Here is a 24422-nt window from a genome sequence, read left to right as displayed (position 1 = left end):
GGGCCGCAGGCGGGCCCCGGGGCGGCGGCCGGCGGCGGTGGCCGGGGCGGATGCGCCGCACGTGGGGCGCGGGTGCCGGGCGGCCCCGCACCGCGCTCCGCCGGGGCCGCCGCCGCAGCGGCGCGGGGAGCGGAAGGGGCCCCGCACACGGGTGACATCACGGAGCTCGGGGACCCGCGGCGGGTCCTCCTCGGCGTGCGGGTCCCGGCGGGCCCGAGGAGCCGCGGTGCTGCGGGTCCGCAGCGCTGCCGTGAGCGGCGTGCCGGGGCAGGAGGCTGCCCGTGGGCCGGCACGGCCGTGCGAGCGTGAGGCGGTGTTTCAAAATGGCAATCTGTGCCTCTCGCAGCCTGCCCGGCTCTAGCACCCTACAGCAGTGATTGCAGACAGGATCTCTCGTGCTGGAAGAGGCTCCGTTGGTTGTAGCGTCTCTCCACCGATCGGTGCAGACTTTTTTTTTTCCTCTGCCCAGAGATTGCCAGTACTTCTTGGCCTTCTTTTAAGTCTGCTTTTACGAAGCTACTTTAAGCACAATTTACTATTATTAATTTTTTTCCAGGATTTACATCACGTGACTCTAAGTCTGTGTACTTAGTCATACTGGATGCAGAACCATTCAGAGATGCTGAAACTCAGCTTTTATTTTTCCATTAAAAAAAAGAAGAGGAAAGGCAAATGAACTTTATTTAGTAGACAGCTTATAAAGTGAACTTGTTGAATCTAATACTGGATCACCTGTGATAAGTATTTAATACAGGTTACTGACTTGGTATCCATCCTTGTTGGTCGGCTATCTTGTTTTTAGTAATGAAGCAGCAAATATGGAAACACATTTTTTACTAATACGAATTTTTATTTTTTCATGAGGTACTTGAATTAAAACTGCTCTAACAAGCCATATTTTCAAGTAGGTGTCTGGTTTTTTTTTTTTTTTTTTTTTTTTTTTTTTTTTTTTTTTTTTTTTTGTGGTGGTGGTGGTATATGAAGTCGTATGAGTTAATGTCTATTTATGCTTCCGAGTTGTTTGCTCCACCCAGAGAAAGCTGCTGATATAAATGCTTCTAAGAGGCGAGGTTCATTTGGTTTTACTCATGGGAAATATGACAAATACATGAGTATGGTAATTGCAGCACAAGTTTTGACGTGTCTCCTGCTCCTGACTTTTCCCTATGTCAGAAAGGTGCAGAGAATCTTCAGTTACATCATTTTCTTCAGAGTCATGAAACTTGTCTTTTCTCACTTCTGTCAAACAAATCAAGTAAACACAACACTTGAGTGAATTCCCATCCACCCATTTGGGGTAGCTTTTCCTTTCCTTTTTTTATTTAGTAGCTCATTTTCACCTCAAGTATCAGTGTCAGCTGGATGTGGGATTGGTGGGGTCTGTTTTATCTTTGCACAGCTGTGTTTACCCCTTTTGAAAGGAAGCTGGAATTCTAAAATTCCTAATGCGGTCTTTTACAGTAGCTTTGGAAAATGTATATACCTCGCATGTATTTTACATGTATAGTACATTTGCTGAGTAAAAATGGTAAATATATTGATAAAACTATGTATTTTTTAAATGTTTGATGGAGGTGGTTTTTTTAATCAGCACTTGATGCAAAGCCATCTGCTGTCCAGTTGGACTACTGAACAGATTATACTGCCAGTGCATGTGGTGGGGCCACTGTCGGATTAGGCAATATGACACAGGGCACTGGGTTATAAGATTTGGGTCTATGAATATTGTGGGGTGGTAAGGGAGAAAAGGAAAAGAAGAGGCTTAGCAAACATACAATACAAAATCTATGTGTTCATGTAATTCAGTGTTTTATACAAATAGACCAGAATAGAGAACCTGGCCATGAAGTGAATGTTAAAATACTTCACGCGTAGCTACATACTGTTACTTATCTAGTAGCATGTAGCTGGTTCCATTCAGCCACTTTGAATTTGGAGGGGTTCCTTTTTTTTCTGTGGAAAAAGCTAAGTGCTCCATAGTGATAAAAATTACCATGTGCTGTTACCCACTCTGAGTTGTGTCACTGAGGTGGAACAGGTTTGTCAGACTATTCTGTGTGCTGGCACTAACAATTTATAGTGATTGTAATAGGAGACAGAATGATGTTCTCAGTGTTATGGTTTATATTCTTTGCTGACTTAAGCAGGAAAGTAATTTCTACCCCTAATATTGCTGTATTCAAGATAGATATATCTAATTTAAAAGCACAGGAATTTTGTTTTGTCTCTTTTACTTAAGATGAGGATAATTCTGATAACATTTCAGTCATGCTGATTTTTTGAGGAAAACTTGTCTTCAATGTCTTTAAGGATTCCTCAAAAGAAAGGAGGAAAAAAAAAAAAAAGAGATAGAGACAACTGGGGAAAAGCTCACCTGGCTGGAACTTGGCTCCCTGATGTTGAATGTAGCTGTGTGGAGTGTAAATATCCTTTTACTGAAGCCTTTATGAAAGATGACAGCATTCAGGAATCTCAAGTTGAAAATTGCGGTTCTTAGAAAAGCAGGGAGCAGTTTCTTGCTAGGGCACATTGTGACTATATCAGAATACTGCCTGGTAACACAGTTTGCCCTCCAGATTGTGTGTATTCTGGTTATCTAGAAACTTTATTTGTTAGGAAGAGGAAAGAATTCAGGAGAAGTAGCGCAAATAAGCTTCTAAGGACGACCTGCAATGCTAAAAGGAGAGTAGAGTATGGTGGCAGTCTTGAGGGGAATGGGAGAAAAAGGGAGACAAAAGAGTAAAGAAAACCAAATGTAGAAGTAGTAACTGAAGAACATTGTGATGTTTTGGTGGTGATTTTGGCTTTGGATAAAAGGAAAAGGGCATTATAAGTACATTAGTGTGTTTAATCTCAGACAGTATTTAAAATCTGTGATGCCTCTGGTTGGAAGCTTCAGTAACAAGCAGATAGAAAATCAGATCCCTGTTTTAGGTCAGAAGCTTAAACTCTGAACAGTTTTTGAACCTTAAATCCTGTCCTTTAAGATCAGGTTTTGAACTTTAAATCCTTAGGACGTATTTTTGCTTTCTGGAGTAATTTTTCTTATATATAGATGTTTTAATTTTTGAAAAATATTTCCAGAATGTAAGTTCCCATAGCTGGTGTCTTCCCCAAATCCTTTTGCCTTCAGGTATATTCTGGGACTAGCCCTTTTGGTGTGCTTGTAACTAAAAGGTTATCTGAAAATCTGTAGCATAAAGCTGAAGATACTGGTGAGGAGTTTCATCGGTATCCTAGGCAGTATGAACTTGATCAGTACTACTTAATACAGAAATAACAAAGAGTTAAAGCATTTGCAGTTCTAGTTATGATTCTTCAGCTGCAAAATACTAACTTCCACAGAGATTCTCTGGCCTTTTTTTGGCTGTATTGATTTATTTTGGAGTTTTAAGGAACTTTTTTTACAATAACTAGCTTATGAAGCATTAGAATGACACAGGAGATCAGCTTCTGCAGTGTTACTGCACTGATGACTTCCTTTTGAACAACTTCAGTCGACTGGTGTATCCCAGAGAGGCCCTCTCTGTGCTATAAAATGCTGCTTACAACTCTTCTACTGTCTAAATCAAGTGTTCCTTATAACCTCCTTTATGCATATGCAGATATACATAATTTTTATCAGTCTCAAGTTTCTAGACCACTTGTGAAGATCAATTTGTAATTTTTGTTTTTAAGCTCAAATATAATTTTAATGACTGAGAATCTCTAAACAAACAGCTTGCACTCCTTGTGTAAATTCTCATCTTGATAGTCTCAAGTGGGTAGATTTAGCAGCTTTAAAAAAATAAATTGAGAGACCTTTTAAGGAAGTAAGTACTGTGTTGCCTAAATGTGTGTTTTTCTGTCATGTTACTTCCTTCTGTAGCTTCTGACTGGTATGTGGAAACTGAACTGTGAATTAACAAGCTATTCTGGGTAAAACAGACAAAAGCACAGACAGATTTCAGTTTAACTGCTATTGCAAAAATATTAAAGTATCTTTTCAGTTGGTAGAAAAGTAAATGTGTGGCATTGAGCAGAAGTGTTGTGTGCAAAAATTTCATAAATATTTGTTATATTCCAAGATGCATAGAGGAACTATTTTTGCTTTATAAGTTGGATGTTCTACACTTCTATACTGTAGATATTTCTTCCCAACACTAATGAACCTTTTTTTGGTGGCTTTTCTTTAAACATTGGTAACTGGTCAGACACTCGATTTCATTGCCTGGCACATGGGAAGTGGCTTAACTTAGTTTAGTACAAAGAAGTTCACTCATAATGTCTAATTCAGGAAATGAGCTGCTCTAAAAGGATAAACTTCTTAAATTGTCACTAATACAAATCCTTTATGTGCTGTGAGAACTTGCATGCTTTTGTGTTCGTAGGTTAGTTAGTTTGTATTGTAAATACAGTCATATTTTTTTTTCTTCCATGCGTTTCATTGCTAAATTTGGAATATTTAACAAAAAATGCAAATTAAGTTCGTTCTGTAACACCCGATATAGTTCAAAATTAGAGAGCAATTAGATAAAATACAAATGTGTCATCTATTATGCTTTGTACATTTAAATAATATTATTTTTAAAAAGGTGTTGCATTATACTTTGAAATAGTGTTCTTTTTAAGGTAGTTTAAGCAAATGTTTGTCAGCAGTATAGAAGACACTGGCTGTTCTGTGTGTGGTTTTGTTTTGGTTTTTTTTTTAGAATAATAACATAGGTACAGGTTGGTGGGTTAGGCTTGTAGCTCTTCTGTGCTTTCTATGGGCCTTCTGTGCCTGGGCAAGTATCCTTGTGTTTTGGAAAATAAAACTTTAGCTCAAAGGCAATAATAAGACTGTAGCCCAACTTGGCTGAATCAGCAAGTGATTACACCAAATTTAAAGAAGATGAATCCTAGGGTGTTGAATGTCTGGGTTTTGTCCAGAGGAGGTAGATGATATGAGCTTTTCCAAATTCGAAATGTTTCCATTGATTTCGGTATATTTGGTTTAAGAAGTCAGCAATATATTGGCCACTCTTCCTGCTCCATTTTTCATAAGTGCTACCTTAGTCAGGTGCAGTAAAATGGATTGGGATGAGCTTTTGCAGGTGTGTATTGTTTCTTCCACAAGTGACGTGCTCTCTCTCCACTCCCTTCTGTTTGTGCATAGTCGGAAGGAAGAAGCTTGCAGGATATCTGTGGTTGGTGTATGCCGAGTGTGATCCTTGCTCCCCGTGCTGCTCTTGCTGTGTGCAGTCCTGTGGAATTGTTGGAAGGAAGAAGTATGATTAAATGGGGCAACAGTCTCATACTTCCCCCTGGTTCTGTGGGAGGTTGTTACAGTAAGTAGGTCTCCTGGTAAAAAAGAAAATAGATGAGGCTTGGGAAGGTTTCATGAAACAGAGAAAGCAGGCAGTTGTAATGAAAGTAAGACTACAGGAGCATGTTGAGTACAAGTAGGAAGCGTTGTACCTCTGAGGGCAAAGTTCCTGTTAGTATCTAATCTAAGTTTAACAGAAAAAAAACCCCTGAACTCTGAAACAAAAGAACTGATGCAACTTCCCAGTATCTTTGTTTAGCATTTTGAACTGTCTTCATTTTACAAAAGCATAAGTGGAGGCATGGAATTCATAACTGGCTCATGGAAGGTCATATAGGGACATATTATCAGATTTGGGAACAGAACCTGATTGTGTGGACTTCCAGTGCTGTTCCCTCTGCCACCCCGCCCCTTTCCAGACTGCCTCTGTTATACTGCAACCACAGCAAAAAGTGGTATCCACAGAAACAGAGACAGTATGCACAGAAGCAGTGTAATGACTCTTTTGGGAAAATATGCACCTGAAACCATCACTGAAGTCATTAGCAGCAATTACTTTTTAAGAATTTTACGGATTGCCTCTCATAAGAACCTCGAGATGCTAATTTTTCGCTTTGTGAACCTCAGGAGTTACATAACGCTCACAGTACTGTTTGCGTGTTGGTGGGTCTTGGCAGAGGCATGAGAAGATGCCGCTCTATTTCTCATTAGTGAAAGCAGTCTGTGTTTCACATTTCTGATGACCGAGATCTTGCTTAGCTACAGAATGATGGGGTGGCAACTATGTGGACAAAGTGTCAGTCCTGGCATAGCAAGACAGCCTTGAGGAATAAGGGGGTATCTTGCTCTCTGCCTGTGTTCAGTCCTTACTTGGTGACTTGGAGTCTAAAGGGGCGTAGTGTGGTTTTTATTGTTGCACGGTAAGGAAATACTTGTGGGATGCTGCTTACTCAGTGTCCAGGCTTGTTAATAATTACCTGAGCATTCTTGGTCTCTTTAGCATCTGCGTTCCCTAGAGTGGTCTTTCTTTGATGCTATTTCTTCCTCCCCAATCCCAAATCTGAGCACTGGTGACAGAGAAGGGTGGGCTTGGTCAGAGGGATCCTCACCTCCCTCCACCCCTGTGTAAAGGGAAGTAACTGCTGAATTTGAAGTGGTAAATACTGTGTCTCAGTCTGGTTCCTCCCTCTTCCTGACCTTGCTGGTGATGCCTCCTGTGAGTTGCAGAAATAGCCCTTTGCAGCTCGAAGCTTGCAGAGAGCCCTTGAGAGCCAAGACCAAGGTGCTGTGGAGAATAGATCATGGTGTGCTCCTGAACAAGCTCTGAGCAAGATGGTACTGCAGGTGCCTTTTCTCCTGAACCCCCATCCTGTCAGCGTGTCCTGACTGTGCTGGAGGGACTCAGTCAAATGTTTCATCAGCATAGTGCCAGGTATTAAAATAGAAGATACATCATTTCTAACAGGTGGCTCTTTTAAGAATCAGTTTATTATGCAACAGATGAAAACAGAACTCTAAACTCTTTCTCCTGATTTTAGAGGGAATGCGTTATTTTCCGTGGGTTAATTAATAAGAGCCACCTTTTCTTGAGACTCTGCAAAAAGTGTTGCTTGTTACTTACGCAAGCCCTTAATGCTGTTAACAGGAGCCATGCACACTTGCTTTGCAGAACACATATTTGTTACTATGATGCTGATAGTTCAGAAGAAAAGGAGGGGTGGGGAATCCTGCATGAGATTTTCAACTTGGAGTGAAACATGAGCGTAGCATTTTCTGGTACATGTAAAATTCAGCAGTTTATATTAACGTGAGTTGGAATTGGTAGGTAACCTGCTGGCTGACTTAAAGAAGCAGGTTAATTTTACTCTGAAAAAGACTGACTACTTACAAAGGGACTTTATTTTTAATAATATTCTTGTCCAAGGTTCCAGATCAAATGTGTTCAGTAAGTGCTGGGGTTTGGCAAACTGAAAAAAAATCTGTAAATCAAAACTTCCCTTGGTTTGAGCCTCCTCTATGATAAAGTCTTTTCATAACCTCCAAAGATGATGTGTGCCATCCTGTATCTTCTGACATTGTGGAATAATCTAAAAGAACAATAAAGGTTGTCTCTTCTGCAGTGAGATTGCATCTTTCTTATGTTTCTTATGTTAAGATAGCAGATATATTTGTGATAGTGTCATCCCTCCTGCTGTGAGCACAAAATAATCAATTCTGTATACTCTTTATACAGCAGAAGCTAAAGTGCAGGCACGCTGCTCCATGTGCAAGGAAGCTCTGATACTGTAGTGATGTACAGTTAAAGACCTCATGGGGAAGAGACTTTGCATCACTGTCCTAACTTTATTGTAACCTCAAAGACAAATAGGAATAAAATGTGATACCATTCCTACTTTTGCTAAGAAAGCAGGAAGGCTTCTCAGAACTTGTCTAGAGGCGTCTTACTAAAACAAATGTTGGTTCAACAGCCTTAGAGTTGAATGTAATGTTCTTACTGGGTGGTCTTAAAGTTATAAATAGTTCCAAGATAAAAAAAATGGTTTACCACTTGAAGCATAACAATTCTTGGAAAAGAGCTGAAGTGTAGACTCTGCTGGCTAATTTCACACTGGTGTTTCACATGATAATGCTTTTTGTAAGCTATGCCTTATCAGGCAAGTGTGGGGTTTTTTGTTGGCTTTTTTTTTTTGTTTTCATGGATAATCTTTTACCAGATGCATATCTTCACTTTCATTTTCTGATCTCCTTGTTGTACTTTGGGGTCAGCATATCTGCCAAGCAGTATTTGTCCTGCAGCAATCATTGTCAGCTGTGCATCTTATTTGACTTTGTTATAGCAGGTGTGCTACACGTTGATACTTGAGCTGTGGTCCTCATGCAGTAGTTCTGTGTCTTCTGGAGCCTATGATAAGAAAACATCTGTGTAAAACAAATAGGCAAGAGAAGAACAAGGTGTCCAGGCAGGTGCATCAGATTACTGCATGAACATTTAAGTCGCTGCAGAATGCCATGGCTCGTCTTTTCACGTACCTAGTCATGTTAGTTGCTGTTATGTCACTAAATACTACTAGTGACATTTCTCTCTTTCCATGTGCTTCTCCTAGGTTATGATCTTAATGTGAATTTGTTGATTTCTCTCTCCTTGCTCAAGTGTTTTATTTGCTTGCTGCAGATAGCTTGTTAGGCCTTTTGTCTCACTCTCATGTTGTTGACTTTGTCTCATTTCAGGTCTGATCTGAAAACCTATTCTCCCTTGCCTATTCCTTTTAATTAATCTCTTTCTATTATTTAACTGCATGTTTTACTGCCTTGCAAGTTACATTATACAGCTATTTTTCATGATGCCTTTCTGACAAACAGTTTCTATTAACATGGGTTTGCTAGTAATTTGAAACCTGCAGCTACTGAAGACATTTATACACATTTCTTTTTAAAATTGTCTTTTTTGTCACAGAGTTGAGACTAAGGCTTATCTCTGCAGTAGTCTCTTAACTACCTGAGGAAGCCATGATGAGCAAGATACAGAGGAAATGGAATGCAGCTTGCAAGACAATGTGGAATGGGACTGACATGATTCTCCTTATTAGTAAAAGTCTTAGGAGTCCTCTCATATTTATATTCAGCCAGGCCTTTCCTTTGTGAGAAACCCATCTTCTTCAGGAAACTGGTCCTTTTGTTACTCTTTTGAGACTAAGGATTAAACTGGGTATAATAAAACTTCTTTGCTTGGAGGGCTTTAGGTCTCTTAACAGTGAAGGAAAGTGAATGTGTAAGGAGGAATGGCATACTCTTAACATGCATTTGTCCACAAAGCAGAACTGGACCTGATCCTTAAAGGGTTCTATAAAATATGCTTTTAACCTTCAGAGGTTTTGCTGAGAAGCCTTATGGCAGGTGGCTTGGATGGTGCTTCAGTCAAGGTCCAGAGAGTATCAGACTAACAAGCAGAGATATGGTGGATCAATGCACTTGTGCTGGCAAGATCTTCGAGACCTGGCTGAGGATTGTTCAGCTTTTGATTTGCTGTCTGACTTGCAGGATTTCTAAATCTCTGGGAGGAGCTATTGTTTCTATGATGCAAACTCCTGGCTTTAGCTGCATTAGATAAAATACGCGTCTGGTTTGGAAGTGCTTGGCTCTACAAGGGCCCTTCAAATACCGTGGGTGTGTTTCCTGCTGCGGCACACCATATGTTCTCCCAGCACTGAAATGATCTGGTTGCCGCAGTAGTCCTGGGATTTGTCTTAAATGGCAACAGATTTTTAATCTAATTTTTAAGGTGTCTAACTTTGAACGTTAGAGAAATTGTTGTTGCCATAGATGTGTTTGAAGCTTGGGCTCATACAATGCCGCTTACTTTATCAGAAATCTCGTATCTCTTCAGTAGCAGCTGTCATTTCTAAATGTGTATTTCATTCTTCTTTATCAGTCTGTCCTTTAACCAGTGGAGAATAACAGCCAGCGGAAAGCTTTCTAGCACACATTCCCTCTTTGAAAACCTGCTGTCCATGAACACGAACTGTAGAATCAGCTCTTCTCAGTATTCTGCAGTGAATGAATATTGACTGTTCAGAGACTGAGGGAGGTATTTTTGTAATTATGAGAGCAGCGTTACTGGGGATAGAAGCCAAATATGCTGGGATATGGTACCTGTTGAAATCTGCTGCTCTGCTGGAGAGAGAAGTTGCTGTTTTTGGTCCTGAATGTCATATGTGTGGAGTATTTAAATGTGTTCCTTGGGCATGGAAAGAACTTGTAGATAATTTATGCTGAATAACTTTCTGACCTGCTGATAGAGAATGGGAATGGTTTGAAGGATAACTGAAAAGCAATTTAAGAGTCTTGATCAACTCCCAAGTTTCTGGTGGGAATAAGAGCGCAGGAAGAATGGGGAAGAGTGTGTAACTTTTCCTTCATTGTGTTCAGCCACTCTCTCTTGCTAGCTGTGGTGCTGAGAAGGACAATATGAAAAGCAAATACTGTTACTATTTGTTTTCTGCCTACAGCAGAGAAATAGCTTTCCTTTTCCTCCAGGTTGCTGTAAGGGCTTAGTGCAGCAGCAGTGGGAGTGGGGGAGTATGAACTGGAGCAGGTACTTTTACTGGCTGTGTAACATCCCACGAGGCCTGGGGGAATGAACGTGGGGAATACTGTGAGTCATACTTGTCAGTCTCATAAAGCAGGAGGCTTTTTAAAATTGGCCTTGGAGGGGAGGAGGTGTTTAATGGAGCAGTTGTGCAGGAGTTATGCAAATAGAGAACCTAAATAATGAGCAAAGGCACTCATTTAAGCTTCTTGCCTCCTCAGAAAATTACTAAATGCAAACAACCATTGTGAAAGTTAAGAAAAATGCATCATCATTTACGTATAATGGGTGCAAAAATATGGCCATCCGTGATGATAAGAAAATTCTCCTTTTGTGAATAGCAAAATTAATTTCTGTAGTTGTTGAACAGAAGACATGCTTGTTGTCGGTCTCTTTGGGTTTTTTGTGCTTTCCAGTTTGCTTTGAAAAACAAGGCAGGAAGCTGAAAAGCAGTTCCCTAACCCAAGAGCTGGTGGGGAGGGGAGGTGGTAAAAAGACTAGTCTTCAGTTTTGCTTTGGACGTATCTTCAGTGTTTAGGCTGGTTTTGTATAAAAAGTTTTTTCTTCCCTGTCCCCCTGTTCATGCAGGATTTTAAACCAAGAGCATGTTTTTAAAGCATAGCTGCATTTTTTTTTTTCTTTACTGACAGCCACTTCTTGCTGTTTTAAATTAGAGTTTTGAATAGAGCTTATGAAATGTAATTGGTCCAGTCGTGGGCTTGCTTGCAGATGCTCACATCATAGTGAGAATCTTATCTCTGATAGTAAGCCTTACCAGCAGACTTAATAGGCATAACATTTTCTTGGACTACTATTTCTGCCTCTTGCAGTGTAGGGAGGCCATCCCAAGCTTTGAAGCAGTTGGAAATGACAGATCCACAATCCCACATGCTGCTCCACTGCTGTACATGTCTTCCTGTGGCCTCCCCGGTGTTTTAGCCCAGCTTCCTCCTGGGTGTACAGCTGCAGAGGTAGTGGTGATGCCTTAAGTTTCAGCTTTCATGTTTTTCAGATTCTGTGCTGTCTAGGGGTGTATTTCTGAGCATCATATTAAGTGCTAGTAAGCTCTCTTCACAGAATAGGTAGACAAAACAAATCCTTTTCCTGCTGAAGACTAAGGACAACTTTCAGGCCCAAAATCTTGAACAACAGTGGACTGAAGGGAGAAACAAGAAGGATGAGGCCGCACAACCTGAAGCTGTAACTGGACAATTAAACCAATATGCAAACGGACCGAAACTTATAGAAGTTTAAGACCTCGTGGCCAGTTGGGCATTTTGTGACCATTCTAAGTCCACATTTGGTGTAGCCCTAGTCAGGCTCTTGTCCTGCCCAAGGTGTACCCTAAAGGCCTTTCGATAGATAGCTGCTTTATCCTAAAGCTCTGTCCAGTCTCTGTTTCAGGTCAGCCTTCTCAAGGCATGTTGGCAGTGTGGCTATGGGTGGATCCACAACTGCGGTGATGTGTTCCTGTTGTCAGGGGAGTGTTTCTCTGTGCACAGCACCTCTGCAGCTGTAATAAGGCCGCTCAAGCTGATTACAGATGAGGTAGCAACTTGTCCTGGTGGCCCTATGACAAGTGCTGAAATAGAATAGTTCAGGTTTTGTTTTGCTGCTAGAGGGGAGAGACAGGGAGTGGTGTGGTTATGACTGTTCTTATGCAGCTGGTTGCATGGAAGTGCAGTTCTGCTGTCATCTGTATGAATCTGCACCTCCTGCATGTGCCTAAATCTGCCCTCTACGTTGTACATGAAGGAGAAGCAGTCTTTAAAATCATGTGAAGGTACGTTTTAAAAACACCAGTACAACTTCAACACTGATTAGAAAACTTTGCTGTAGCTGTGTCTGCAAGAGGCATTGCAGCTGTTTTTCTAGGGGAAGTTACTCACTTGAACTACTGATGTACTAGCTAACAGCACAGCAATTGTCTCACCGAGGGCTTTGTTTAGAAAAGCCAAATAAAGCAATTCCCTCACTCCTGAACGTGATGCTGTATTTCCTATTAAAGAATTTGCTTGCTTTCTTCTGTTGATTTCTTTAAGTTAGGTTTTACCTATTGCTGGATGTGGAGATTCCCATATTTGTTTATTTATGGTTATCTATTCTTGTGCTCACTTCTTGGTGAGGAAAGAAATATTATTGACTTGCCATTCCTACTCCCTCTCCTCCATTCTCCTGAGCCATCTGTTTTGCTCTGTTGTGTGTAGTTTTTAGAGGAGATAAATTTCCACTTGCCACAATTGAAATAACCCAGTGTGTAAGCAAGCTTCTGCATGTAAGGTTTTGGAATGTTGTTGCTAACCGTAGGATAAAATTTTAACATCATAAAAACAAGTAAGCAAACAGAAGCTGGATCTGGTGTGCTGACAGCCTCTATCAAATAAAAATCATACAGTCAGGTCCAGGAGTACATCAAAGTCTGAGCAGTATTTGCTGTTTATGTGATCAGACAGAAACTAGGTTGATTTCCTCCCCCCCCCCCCCATTACATGCAAGTTCTTATAAAAACAATCATTCCTTGTATTGCAGTCCATTACTTTATTACCATGAGATCACTGTATAGCCTGTGTGCTATGTGAGAATATGCCTCATGCTGGGAAACAAACTATTACAAAATTGTGGGAATCCACTAGTTTCTGGTCTAAGTATGCTGCTAAGTACAGTGAGATATGTGATGATTTTCTGCTGGACTGAGTTTATTCATCTTCAAGACACTTAAATAGTCAGCAGTGTAGTGATACAAAGCATGAGGAGAGAATTTGATCCTATAATGGCCATTGTTTTCTTTGTTTTAAAAATGCTGTGATGTTTGGGAACTGCCTGAACTGTAAAATCTGGACAGCAGCTGTGTGTCTAAAGTGACTCTCTTAAACATGAGAACTATTCCTGAATTAGGAACACGTGCAATCCAGAAATTTGCTGATTGTCTGAAGGCCAGTGTAACTCTTGGCTATGCATTTTGTTGCTTTGAGATTCTCCCTGGTGCTGGACCGGCCTGCTAATGACTTTCTGTGCTCTCTTTTCCCACTTCCCTCACTGCTTTGTTGTCCTGCTACATCTCTGACATCTCCATGGGGAGGAACCTGTTGCAGTGCAGAGTGTAGCTTTGAGCCTGCTTGGTTTTGGACCAATCCTTTAGTGGATGCCGACATTGAGTGTTTGTTTTGTGCACAAATGTTAAGGTTACCCTGTTTTATCGGTTCAGAGCACTGTTGACATAAAATAGAACACCAGGTTGGAAGGGGACCTTAAGAGTCATCTGGTCCAGCTTTTCTTGGGCAAAAGAAAGCATCATCTAGAGAAGATGCCCCGGCACCCTGTCCAGTTCAATATTAAAGATGTCCAGTGTTGGGGATTCCACATTCTACCACTTTTCTTGACAGGACTATTCCAGTGACTGACTGGTTGTCCTCATTGTGAAAAGTTTTCCTATTGTGTCTAATCGGAATCTCCCCAGGAGTAAAGAAGGAGAGTCCATCTTTTTCATAGCCACCCTTTGAATACTGGAATGTCTTTGATAATAATCTGCGATACCAGGACATGCTGAGATGAGACTGTAATTTGATCCTTTATGCTGAATCTCATTGTTTTAACCTTGCTTGCTCAGTGCTATCTGGCATGATTCCAGGCCTGCTGGCCGGGCCATCAAGTCCAGTCATTAACTCAGCACTGCCAAGTCCACTAGTAAACCACATCCTAGGTGCCACATCTACATGTCATTTAAATACCTCTAGGGATGATGAATCCAACACTCTGGAGCTCTGGCTGGTATCTCTGATGTCAGAGCCTGCTTTATGTCAGCTCAGAAGAAAATTGTGTTTGATGTCATAAGGCAAATCAGACACTGCAAGAAAGTTCAAGGTGTTGTTTTGAAGCAACTGTGTGTGCTGCTATTGGGCAGTGCTTTACAGGACTATGTGATTTCTGTACTGAAGCTTATATTGTCTGAATCATGTAAAACACAGTGTAAGACTTGGACCAAATTTCTTCCCCTTGCTGCATGTGTAGCTCTGAAACCTTACTAATTGAGTGTACAAGGGTTGTGTGAAAATGACACGTGGGCATGGCTGCTTCTGTCACTTGAGATCAGTGTGGCATGCCATTATGGTTGTATAGACAGACTGTGACAACTGATAGTTACAATGTATTGTGCCAACATATTTACTTAAGACATCTCTTGGATTTGATTTGGCAGAAGAACAGAAAATTACATTTTCAACAGTATTTTTATATATAGTATATAAACAATATGTATATTGGTTTTTAATAAGGGGAGTGGCTTAGTCCAGGGCCAACATGAACCTTGTTTGTTGCACTGGGCAGAAAATGCTTCTAACAGAGCAGCTGGCATGTACCTTCCCAGGCTCCATCTGTCAGAGTCTGCATTGCTTTATAAATCACATTCCTAGTGGAGAGATTTGTTTCTTGCTATAATGTTTGCAGCCTGGATTAAAATTGAATTACTCTTATTTTTTTCTTTTTTTAAAATTTATTTATTGTCTAAGTGTGTATATATATATGATATATGTATGTCCCATAAACTTTCCATTGGAATTAACTACTCCCCTTAATAAAGAAGGTTTTCTCCCTCTACCTTCCTTAAAAAAGAGGATGATTTTAAAAAATATACACTCTTCTATTTACTGTTAATCAGCAGAATGAAAAGCAACTTTCAAGTAAAATAAAATCGGCAAGGACACAGTGAGATTGACTAAATTTGGTTCTCAGCCCATAGAAATGCTAATTTGCTATCAAGGCTATTCAGGACTGGTCAGGGGAATATTATTGATGGAAATGAAGGATTTGCTTCTAGCTGATTGTCTCGTGCATACAGGATTTGGGGGAAGGGCTTGTCTGAAGCAGAGTTTGTGAATTACAGGCAGCACTGGTTACACTGCTGTGTGTGTTTGTTAAACAGTAATTTGGTGTGTGTCTTGACCCTTGAGATAAAGAAGTTGGCTAGTCAATGTTCTTTGTCAAGATATTGTTTCTAAAAAGAAACAGACTGAAATCTTGTTTGTGGACTGCGGTGTAGTGGTGGTGATCATCTCATCTTCTGGTGCCTTGAATGAATGCCAGCTTTATTGTGCAAGGTCTTTACCTGGGGAGAAGAGATTTCAAGTTCTTCCTGTTTCTCTGCATTTTGTATAGCTGGCTTACTGCATCTAATCTGGGGAAACTCAACATGGTATTTCATATCAGTGGGGTTTTTTTGTTTTGGATGCTGGAAGGAAATTTCCTTGAGTTGAATGGTAGATGCTAGCTTTGCTGTTTTTTGAGGATTTCTGCCTTAGTAGATGCAAAGAGTTACTGTTTACTGAAGGAACTTGAAAGAATTTTAATCATGCTGGTTTTAGTTTTGGGGTTTCCATAGCGAGAGATGTCTGGGGGTTTAGAACTGCTCTTAATGGTTAGGCATCCTTCTGTACCTTACCTGGCTTTCAGATTACTCTATGCTCCTGGAACAATTAGTTATTTAAGTAATGAAGAGCTCTGATACTTCTATTTGACACTACTTCTCACTGTGTGAAGAGAGAAGTGTGCTGAATAGTCTGTTCTATTTCTTGTTTTCACTGTCAGTGAAGGATTGACTGCCAGCCCCCTGGAGAGGCGTTGGACAGGAGGTGGACATGTTCAGTGATTGCAATGTGTTGCTATTAATAGCTTGCAGGCTATGGGGTAATTAAAATCTTGAGCTTTTACTTGCATGCACACAAATTCAGGAATGGTAGAAAAGTACAACAAAATGACAAGTTATGATAAAAATCACTTCAGTAAAACCCTTGAACATTTTTGTTCATTGCACATACTTTAGTACTGATCTTTGTGATACAGAATTTTAGTTGAGATGTAGAACTTTAGTTGAGTTGAGTTGCCCATGGTCTGGAATGTGTGTGGCTTTTTGGCTTTAGTTCCCCTTCGTTTGGAGTGGTTTGGTCCTATCATTTTATCAGGCTCTACTTGGACTAAGTCTCTTCCTGTACTTTGTCCCTGCATAAATGCTTGCTTTTTAAATTTCCCACATTTGTTTTTATGGATGATAATAATGATATGAATGGCAGAGCAAGTGGTTTTAGTAACAGGAATATAGATAGTGATCAACTTATGTTGAAGAAAGACAGAAGATGAAGTGTACTGGTGACCCTCTACAGACTTGTCTGTGGTGCTGTGGGAGGGTGTCTCTTGTCCTAGTATGTTGGACAAGGGTTGAGTTTGAATTTCTGAGCTAACTCTTCTGATGGCTTACTTCACTTTCCAGTGGGGGAATTGGGGTGCTGATCAGTGAGGAACAGTCCATCTTGTAGGCAGGAAAATTCCAGGCCAGATACAACTCGGGATATTGGGGTGCTCTCAGCACATCATCCATCCCTTGAAGTAAGTGTGTTGCTTAGCCTAATGCATTACAGAGAGAATTTATTCAATGGAATTGCTGTATGGCACAAGTACTGTAAACCTGTTGCAGGAGACTGTTGACACACCTGATCAATACTCATATTTTTACCTGCATGACATAAGTAATGTAAGCAACGCCTTTTGTAAACTTTGAAACCTTAGTTTCCCATGCCACTTTGGAATGTTATATGTCCCTTAAGGCTATATCTGTGGTGATAGAAACCCTGAATGCTCTCTGCTCAGTACCTGCTACTAATAACCACAAGCTGTGTAGATCTACTTGGATGGCTTCCAGGTAGGTAGTTGGCTCCTGAAAGTTCTTCAGAATCTAGAAACTTGTGGCACTTGCTGCTGTGACTTGCCAGTGTGTCTTTCTTCTTTAATTTATAAGTGATACTCTGATGTAATAACCGTCAGTAACAGCCAAATAGTCTACCATGGTGCAATGTGTGTACAAAGCAGTTTGACAAGCTCTATGGAAAAGAGATAAGGGAGAACCTGTATCTGTGAGGTACCTGCTTATTTCAGTATGTAGCTCCTCAGTTATTTACAGTGATCTAGGGACATGATATTCAACATAAATTACATTTAGCTCCTGAGCCAGAAGTCTAATCTAGTGTATATGGCATATTTAAACCTTTTAAAAATACATTACTACAGCTTGAATGTGGTATACTTGGTTTAAGAACATATATTGTGAATAGTTTAGATATGTCCAAGCCTTTTGCAATTAACAGTCAGAAGTAACAAACCCTAAAGACCAGCTTTGATTTGCTAAAAACCTTATCAGTTCAGTGAAGCAGCAACTTCAGACTCATATATCTGAGTTCAACATAATGTTACAAGCCCTTGCTTTAGGGAGATTTGCTCCTGTTTCCTGTGTGGGGAAACCACTTTTCAGAAGTCCTTTCCTTCCACTTTAGTCCCCAGTTGTTTCTCAGGCAGGTTAAAGTACTGATGTTAAGAAGTCTCTAACCCACTTCCAGAATGTACATCTTACCCATTCTGTAAAAGTATTTCCTATTGACTTCAAACGTTAGGTGCTGTAGGTTGTAGTTAACATAAGCCCATAAGGTAGAATTTTTGACTGGATAGTTTGATATGGATCTCTGAGCAAAAATGGCAAGACCTTAGTGAAGAAAACAGGATTTGGAAACATCAGTTGTAGTGCTTGTGTTATCAGAAAGCATGCATTCTGTAAATATCAAAGATTGATACAGAATGAGATGAACAAAAGACAATACTAATGGATGGATTGATGACTTTGTATAGTTGGGTTCTGTGCCTGCTTTCTGTGATGCACAACAGAGATTGCTGAATTCCTGTGGCAACTGATTGTAGTAATCCTAGTTTTATCTTTCATCAGCTAATGATAGGAATTCTTTTTCAAAAAGACTGAAATGTAAAACTGAACAATTTTCTTGTGTGTACTTGTGAAGCGAATGCAGGTGTACTCCAGTGTTGCATTTTAAAGGTGAATGAGCAGTGACAGGAAAGGCAAATAGAGCTGAGTGTAAAGCTTGATTGCTGAGGGTGATCAAACCCAGCAACAGAACTCTAAGCATCAGAACAGCTATTGGGCACTCAACACTTAAGAGGTCTGTTTAACTTACTGATTACTGGGCTGCTTTAGGGCAGTTCTGTGTTAGTAATTTATCCTGGGTGAGTTTTTCTGTGCTTGAATTTGTACATATTCCAACAGCTTGAAGATGAAAAATGTGAAGCAATCCATGCCACATACTAAGGAGGCATTTTGATTTGTTTGATTTGGTTTTGCTTGGCCAGCCAGCTTTGGTGTGGTATGATAAGCTACTTTCTGACCTTTGTCAAATGGAACCAGTTGTTCTAGTGGGGAGTTTATCTTACAGGGAGTTTCAAGCACGGTGACTAGAACTGAAGTTGAAAGGAGAAGAGATGTTGGACAGCTGGTACTGAGGGTATGGGCAGTTTGACTTCTGAAGATGGTTTGCCGTGTGAGCTGAGATTTTTGGAGGGAGCCTGTACGTACAGTTGTGTGCTGTATGAACTGGCACATGGTGGGAGTTAGCTGAGAGAGAGACATGGGAGGGCAGATGTCTTGAACAATGCACACACAACGTTGTGGGCATGAGCCTGTGTGGGTGGCAGTTTGGAGAGGGGAATGTGACTATCTGCCATAGAGTGATGGTCAGGTTCCTCATCATTTGACCTTGACATGTCACTGAACTGAAGAATTCAGTAATTAGGCTTCTACTCTGTTTTTATCGTGTCAATTGCTTGGGTGCAGAACCAGTTTTGACTTTACAACTGTATTTATGTAAACCTTTCAAGGAAGCTTTGTAATACAAGTTGCATTTGACAAAAATACATGGTATGCAGCGTGGACTGCCATCCAGTTTTAAACGTCTCTTTATGTACCCCATTAAATTATATTTATATATTATATATATTATTTATAAGTTATATGAGTTGTTGTTGTGTTGTTTTTTTGTTTGGTTGGTTTTTTTTATTATTTTTAGTATTAAATCTAGTTACTTGAAAGCAATTTCAAACAGCAGTTTTGTCAAAGTCATGAGCATTAAAGGTGAACTGGGGATACAGGAGGGAGCTTACAGGAGGGAAACCTCAAAAGCTATGATATTCTCTAAAGAATGTCCACTTTACTACTAAAGGAGATCGAATTTTTTGTTTATATCAAGGACAACTGGAGAAAAAACAATTTCTCTGAAGCTTTTAATACTAGATGGCAAACTTATTCTGAACCATTAGGAAAGAAGTCAGGTGACAGTCTTTGTATTGTGTTGTCTCAAAATTGAGTTGTTAACTAGTGCTTATGTATTACGCTGAATGTAAACGCGTCTGCTGTGTTCTGGTCTGCTTTCAGTTTTTGCTTAAAAAGAGATGTGAAAGTAACAGTTGAAGAACATTGTAACTCTTGGCTCCCTCCTGTTTCTGTCACACAGTTTTTGGCTTCTCCCTCTACCCTCCTGCCTTTGCTGTCTGTGGAGCTTTTAGCTTATATCTTGTGGATGCCAGCAGTTCTCATTAAAATAATGCAAAAGACTGTGTGGCAAGTTAGTTCTAATCTGAACTGTTAATCTACAAATTAAAATTGCCTAAATTATCTGCAAGGCTTGAAAATGTTCCTAATCTAGTTCTTACAGGACATGAAATGCATTCCACATCTCAACTATGTTCATTTAATCCTGCTGCCAAAGTAGTAATTTGAGCAAATAACTAAAATGTTTGATGTTTAGGCAAATGAAAACAAGACATTTAATCAACGAATCATTACAGATGAAAAGAAACTTGTTGTACACTGAAGTTCTCTCATTTGACAACACTCAGTAGTGGAGTGCTGTGATTTTGTCACCTCTTAGTGTTTAGCCTAATAATATTTAATGGAACCTTTGTAATAAGAAAACTGCGTGAATAAAGGCTTCAGATCTCCACTTGAGTTTATATGAAGTTACACTAATGCTGACTGCTGCTTTATTGGTTGTTTCTAGTTCAGTAAACTTATTTCAGACACCTGATCTGCTACCTGCATTTTCACCATTTTCCACAGTGGTGGAAGTTCAAGTATGAATTGTCAGTTGTTTTCTTTAAGTTGTAGTTCTGTAAGACTGTGTTTTCAAAGTCACTGCTAGTGGTGATTTGAAGTTTAAAATGCCTCTTTGGAAAGCCAGAGTGCTTTTGGAAATTTGTTTCTTGAACCTTTAACAGTTGTTTTGCAGGTTATGTTTTCTGAAGAAGCAAAGTGACATTTACTCTTTTTTTCTGACAGTTAGAAATGTCAGTCTTTTTTTTTTTTTTTTTTTTTTAGATGAAAGGTAGCTTTGTTTGCATTTGGAAATACTAAAACATGGAGTTTTACGTAGTCTGTCCTTAGTACGTGTGATAGCTGGTCTGCCTTTTGGCAGCAGATTACATTGGATGATTGTTGCTGCTTCACATTTTAGAAGGCATCTGTATATGAATTCCATTTGAAGAATGGCGTTAACCAAGTATCAGGTGTCACTAATAAGTATCAAACATTGCTAGGAATGTTAGTCATGAATATGAACAAAATTCCTGGATTGGGGGGAACTCACTGGTGTTTAAAAAATGTATAAGCAAAATGTAGCATATCATAACATGTTGCAGTATTTAGGTCATGATGCAACTTTTATAATGTATTTGAACAGCTTGCCTTCTGGTTTTCTTCTTAAAAACAAGAGACAGGATTTAAAAATGAATGAGTGTATGGAAGGTGGAAAACAGGGCTCAGTTGAATGCTAATGGAATGTCTTTGTTTCATTGCTTTGTGCCTAACATTGGAACTCTTGCATACAATCTATGTAGAGTGTTATTCAAAGAAATTGATTCAAAGATTGAAATTCAAAGAAAAATAGAAGTCTTATTGGAAGAGGCTGTTAATGTGGACCTTTTCTATTAATTGCTGAGGTCTATTATTTGTTCCATGAATACATAAAATTGGGAAGAAACGATGCTAGTACTGAGTCATTGTGTACTGCAAACTCTTCCTTATGCGGTGCATCTCTCTTACAAGTGGGAAAAAAGAAATTCTGGGTGGCTCCAGTTTGCAAGTTGGGTAACAGATGAAGTACATGGCCTTCCCTGCCAGCTCCGAAGGTGTGATACAGGGAATACTTCAAGAAGTGGTCTGTCTGTGTGTTTCCATAGTAGAGATGGTGTTGGTATCTCCCGTCCTGCCAGACAGGAGGGACTTACTTGGGCCATGCAACCCAAGTCATGTAAACAGTCCCTGATCTTGGACAGTACCCTGCCCTCTGACTAGGGAGCCATGCCTGAGGACAGATGGAGGACTTTACCTTAGCAAGGTGTGATTTCAGTAGGAAAGTTACCCTTTTGCTATATTTTTACCCTTCAGGGTAACGCATATATTTCCTTTCTGATACCTCGAAATATATGTGCCTTCTCAGTCAATTATGAACTTTCTCAGCTGTCAAGGAAAGCTTATTAAGCTTTTGTGTGAGGAGGGATAATTTCACAAGTACTCCTGTATGCAGGAGGCCTCTGTGCATGCCGTGCTGATGCTCTCCTTGCCCTTCTCCTGGTCTGTGGGAGTAGTAGCCAGCAGAGCTGCAGGGGGGGGCTTGGTAGGTGGCATGTGAAATAGGGGACACCCAACTGTGGAAAAATATTTTTCTGTCTTAATTGGCCTGGGCTGCATGATCTCATAAGACATGCCAAAAGGAGCATTTCAGTGGTTGTGGGGTTTTGGAGGCTTTTTAGAAATGAGGGATTGGACAGGCTTTAGAAACTCGACTCAAACTAATCACGGTAGTGTTGTTTTTCCTACTGAATGAATTGTTCCTTGGCATCTAAATTTATTATCATTAAATATTTTTCAAATACTTTCTCCTCAGTATGATTGAGATTTTTTTAAAATCTCATGCAGATCAAGTACTTTGGCTGCTCAGTCAGACCTTCTTGATTACAGATTCTTCCAAGTACAGGTTGTATTTTTTGTTCCTATCCTCTTCCCCTATCCTCTTCCCGACCTAAAGCAGATGTCTTCTTGTTTTGCTTTACAGGCTCCAGATAAAAGGAAAGCATTAGAAGAGACCAAAGCCTACACAACTCAGTCTCTAGCCAGTGTTGCTTACCAGATCAATGCATTGGCCAACAATGTATTACAACTGCTGGACATCCAAGCATCCCAGCTACGGAGGATGGAGTCCTCCATCAACCATATCTCCCAGGTAATCTCTTTTCTTTTTTGATAGAGGACTGACAGGTTGGAGGAGGCATTATTGTGTATTTTGTTATTGAGTTGTTTATGTTTAGTTTATGTTGACTTCTTTATTGTGATAGAAAATGGTCAGGCTTTTTCCTTTCTAGTATTTATGAAACACACTTTGTGATTAAGGTCATGACCAAAATAAAATAGTTCCTGTATCAAGAATGCTGGAATTATATTTGATTTAAAGCAGGAATTAATTATTAAGATTCCAACACCTGAAGCTGCACTTGAGGGAGGGGTAGTGAGAAAGATTCTGTTTCGGAAGGAAATCCAGTTAGAAGTGCCATATGCGAGGTGGTGTTTTATTTAACACATGCAGTGAATTCATTTGTTTTCATAGCCTTGCAGGATATAATTTCATGTGCAGTCTGGAAGGGGAGAGGGGTTCACATGCTGCCACTGCCTGCTCAAGCCAAACTCCTTCCTAGCCAAGGCAGTTGAATGAGTGAGCTGACCTGACTTGTACTTTGACTGCAGTATTGGATTGGAGTTGCTGCAGTGAGGACATGGAATAAATGATAGGAAGGAATAAGCCTATCCCTCTCTGTGGCAGCCTGTATTTCCCTGGCTCAAGCTTCACCCTGGCTGCCTGCTTCTGTGGGGGGGAAAGCATTGCTGCTGCTGCCTGCCTTGTACCTGATCATTTGCCTGATTGTATGCTAGCTCAGCCAAAAATGTCTGCCTGTTTAATCTGGAGGTGGCTTGCTGCATCACCAGGTGTGTGCCACATCAGTGCCAGTGAAGGCAGGGGCAGTTATTTCACCCTTAGATTGCTGTTCTGAAATGGGCTTGAGGGAGTTGTTAAAAGTTGTATTGACTCGATCGTGCTCTTGCTGAAATTCAGTTGGATTTTCACTGGGCTTTGTCCTATATCTCTTTGGGATGTTTCATAAACAAATAGTGCAGTATGCAACCCAAAAGGTTCTTCAGTGCAGCCAGCGAATTAAAAACCTTAGTTGGTCAACCAGCATCCCGTTGGTGGTACGCCTTGGACAAAATGTGTGGAAGAAAATGCTTCTTTAATGGTCTCTGCTGTCTCCCTCCCTGGCCCTGCTAACCTCTCGTGGTTTCTAAACATCTTTCTGTGAAGTGGCAGCACAGTGGTTTTATCGAAAGCATGTCAGCAGGGAGAAGATTCCAGTGCATATGGAAGAAGCCTCCTATCAGAAAGGCATGTGAGGTTAGCATGTGCTGAGAACTAAACAACACTAAAAGCTGTGTGAGGTATTTAAAAGTACCTGCTACTGAAGCAGTAAAGTAGGAGGGAATGAAATCGCTGTAGTTAAGGTTTTTTTTGTCCTGTTAAGTATTCAGAGATGCTGGCATTATGACTGTCTCTTAAGACATGACTGGATAAAGAACTGAATCTACAGACTTTCCCAAGCATTGGATGCCCTCTTATATTGAGTAGATTTTTCTGAAGTGTTCGAGAGCTGCAGTGTGTGCGTGTGTGAGAAGCAATTATTGTTAAATTTTCATTGCCCCATTAATATGACTAACCATGGAAAAAGCCAAAATGTTTGGTACTAGCATAAAAGGTGTTAACCTGCTGTACTATTTGCTACTTGGATTGAAGGCACTATGCTGAAAGCTATTGAGTCACCTGATACATGAACTGTTTGCTAAAGGCTGTGAACAATCAGTGCTTTGTAAAGCTTTTGAGGAGTGTTTAGCAAGGTCACTTGCTTGTAGTTTCTGTCCTGGTTGATCTTGCCTGAAACTAATCCTTGCTTATAAATGAACCTCTGCAGACTAATTTTGTAGAATTTAAGCGGATACAGATAATGCACACATACCAGTTCATATATTTGCTTTGAAGTGTTTCTGCTCAAATGCTTCAACTGCCTTTCTTAAATTAACTATACAATTGCTGTGATAGACTGCTTTTAAATGCTTTGGGATCTTCA

The 24422-nt window shown here is 40.2% G+C and overlaps 1 protein-coding gene across 10 annotated transcripts in view; it reads left to right on the top strand.

The window, feature by feature from the left end:
- Window positions 1-24422, top strand: part of ABI1 (abl interactor 1) — a 78412-nt gene that overhangs the window by 779 nt on the left and 53211 nt on the right. For all 10 annotated transcript variants that reach the window (XM_040055736.2, XM_040055752.2, XM_040055727.2 and 7 more), the window contains exon 2: window positions 22307-22474. In XM_040055736.2, coding sequence (XP_039911670.1) covers window positions 22307-22474 — 168 coding nt within the window. The remainder of the gene's footprint in view (window positions 1-22306; window positions 22475-24422) is intronic.

The sequence above is a fragment of the Hirundo rustica genome, chromosome 1 (genome assembly GCF_015227805.2).
Source record: "Hirundo rustica isolate bHirRus1 chromosome 1, bHirRus1.pri.v3, whole genome shotgun sequence".
Classification (NCBI taxonomy): Eukaryota; Metazoa; Chordata; class Aves; order Passeriformes; family Hirundinidae; genus Hirundo; species Hirundo rustica.
This window is presented reverse-complemented; position numbering and strand designations above follow the sequence as displayed.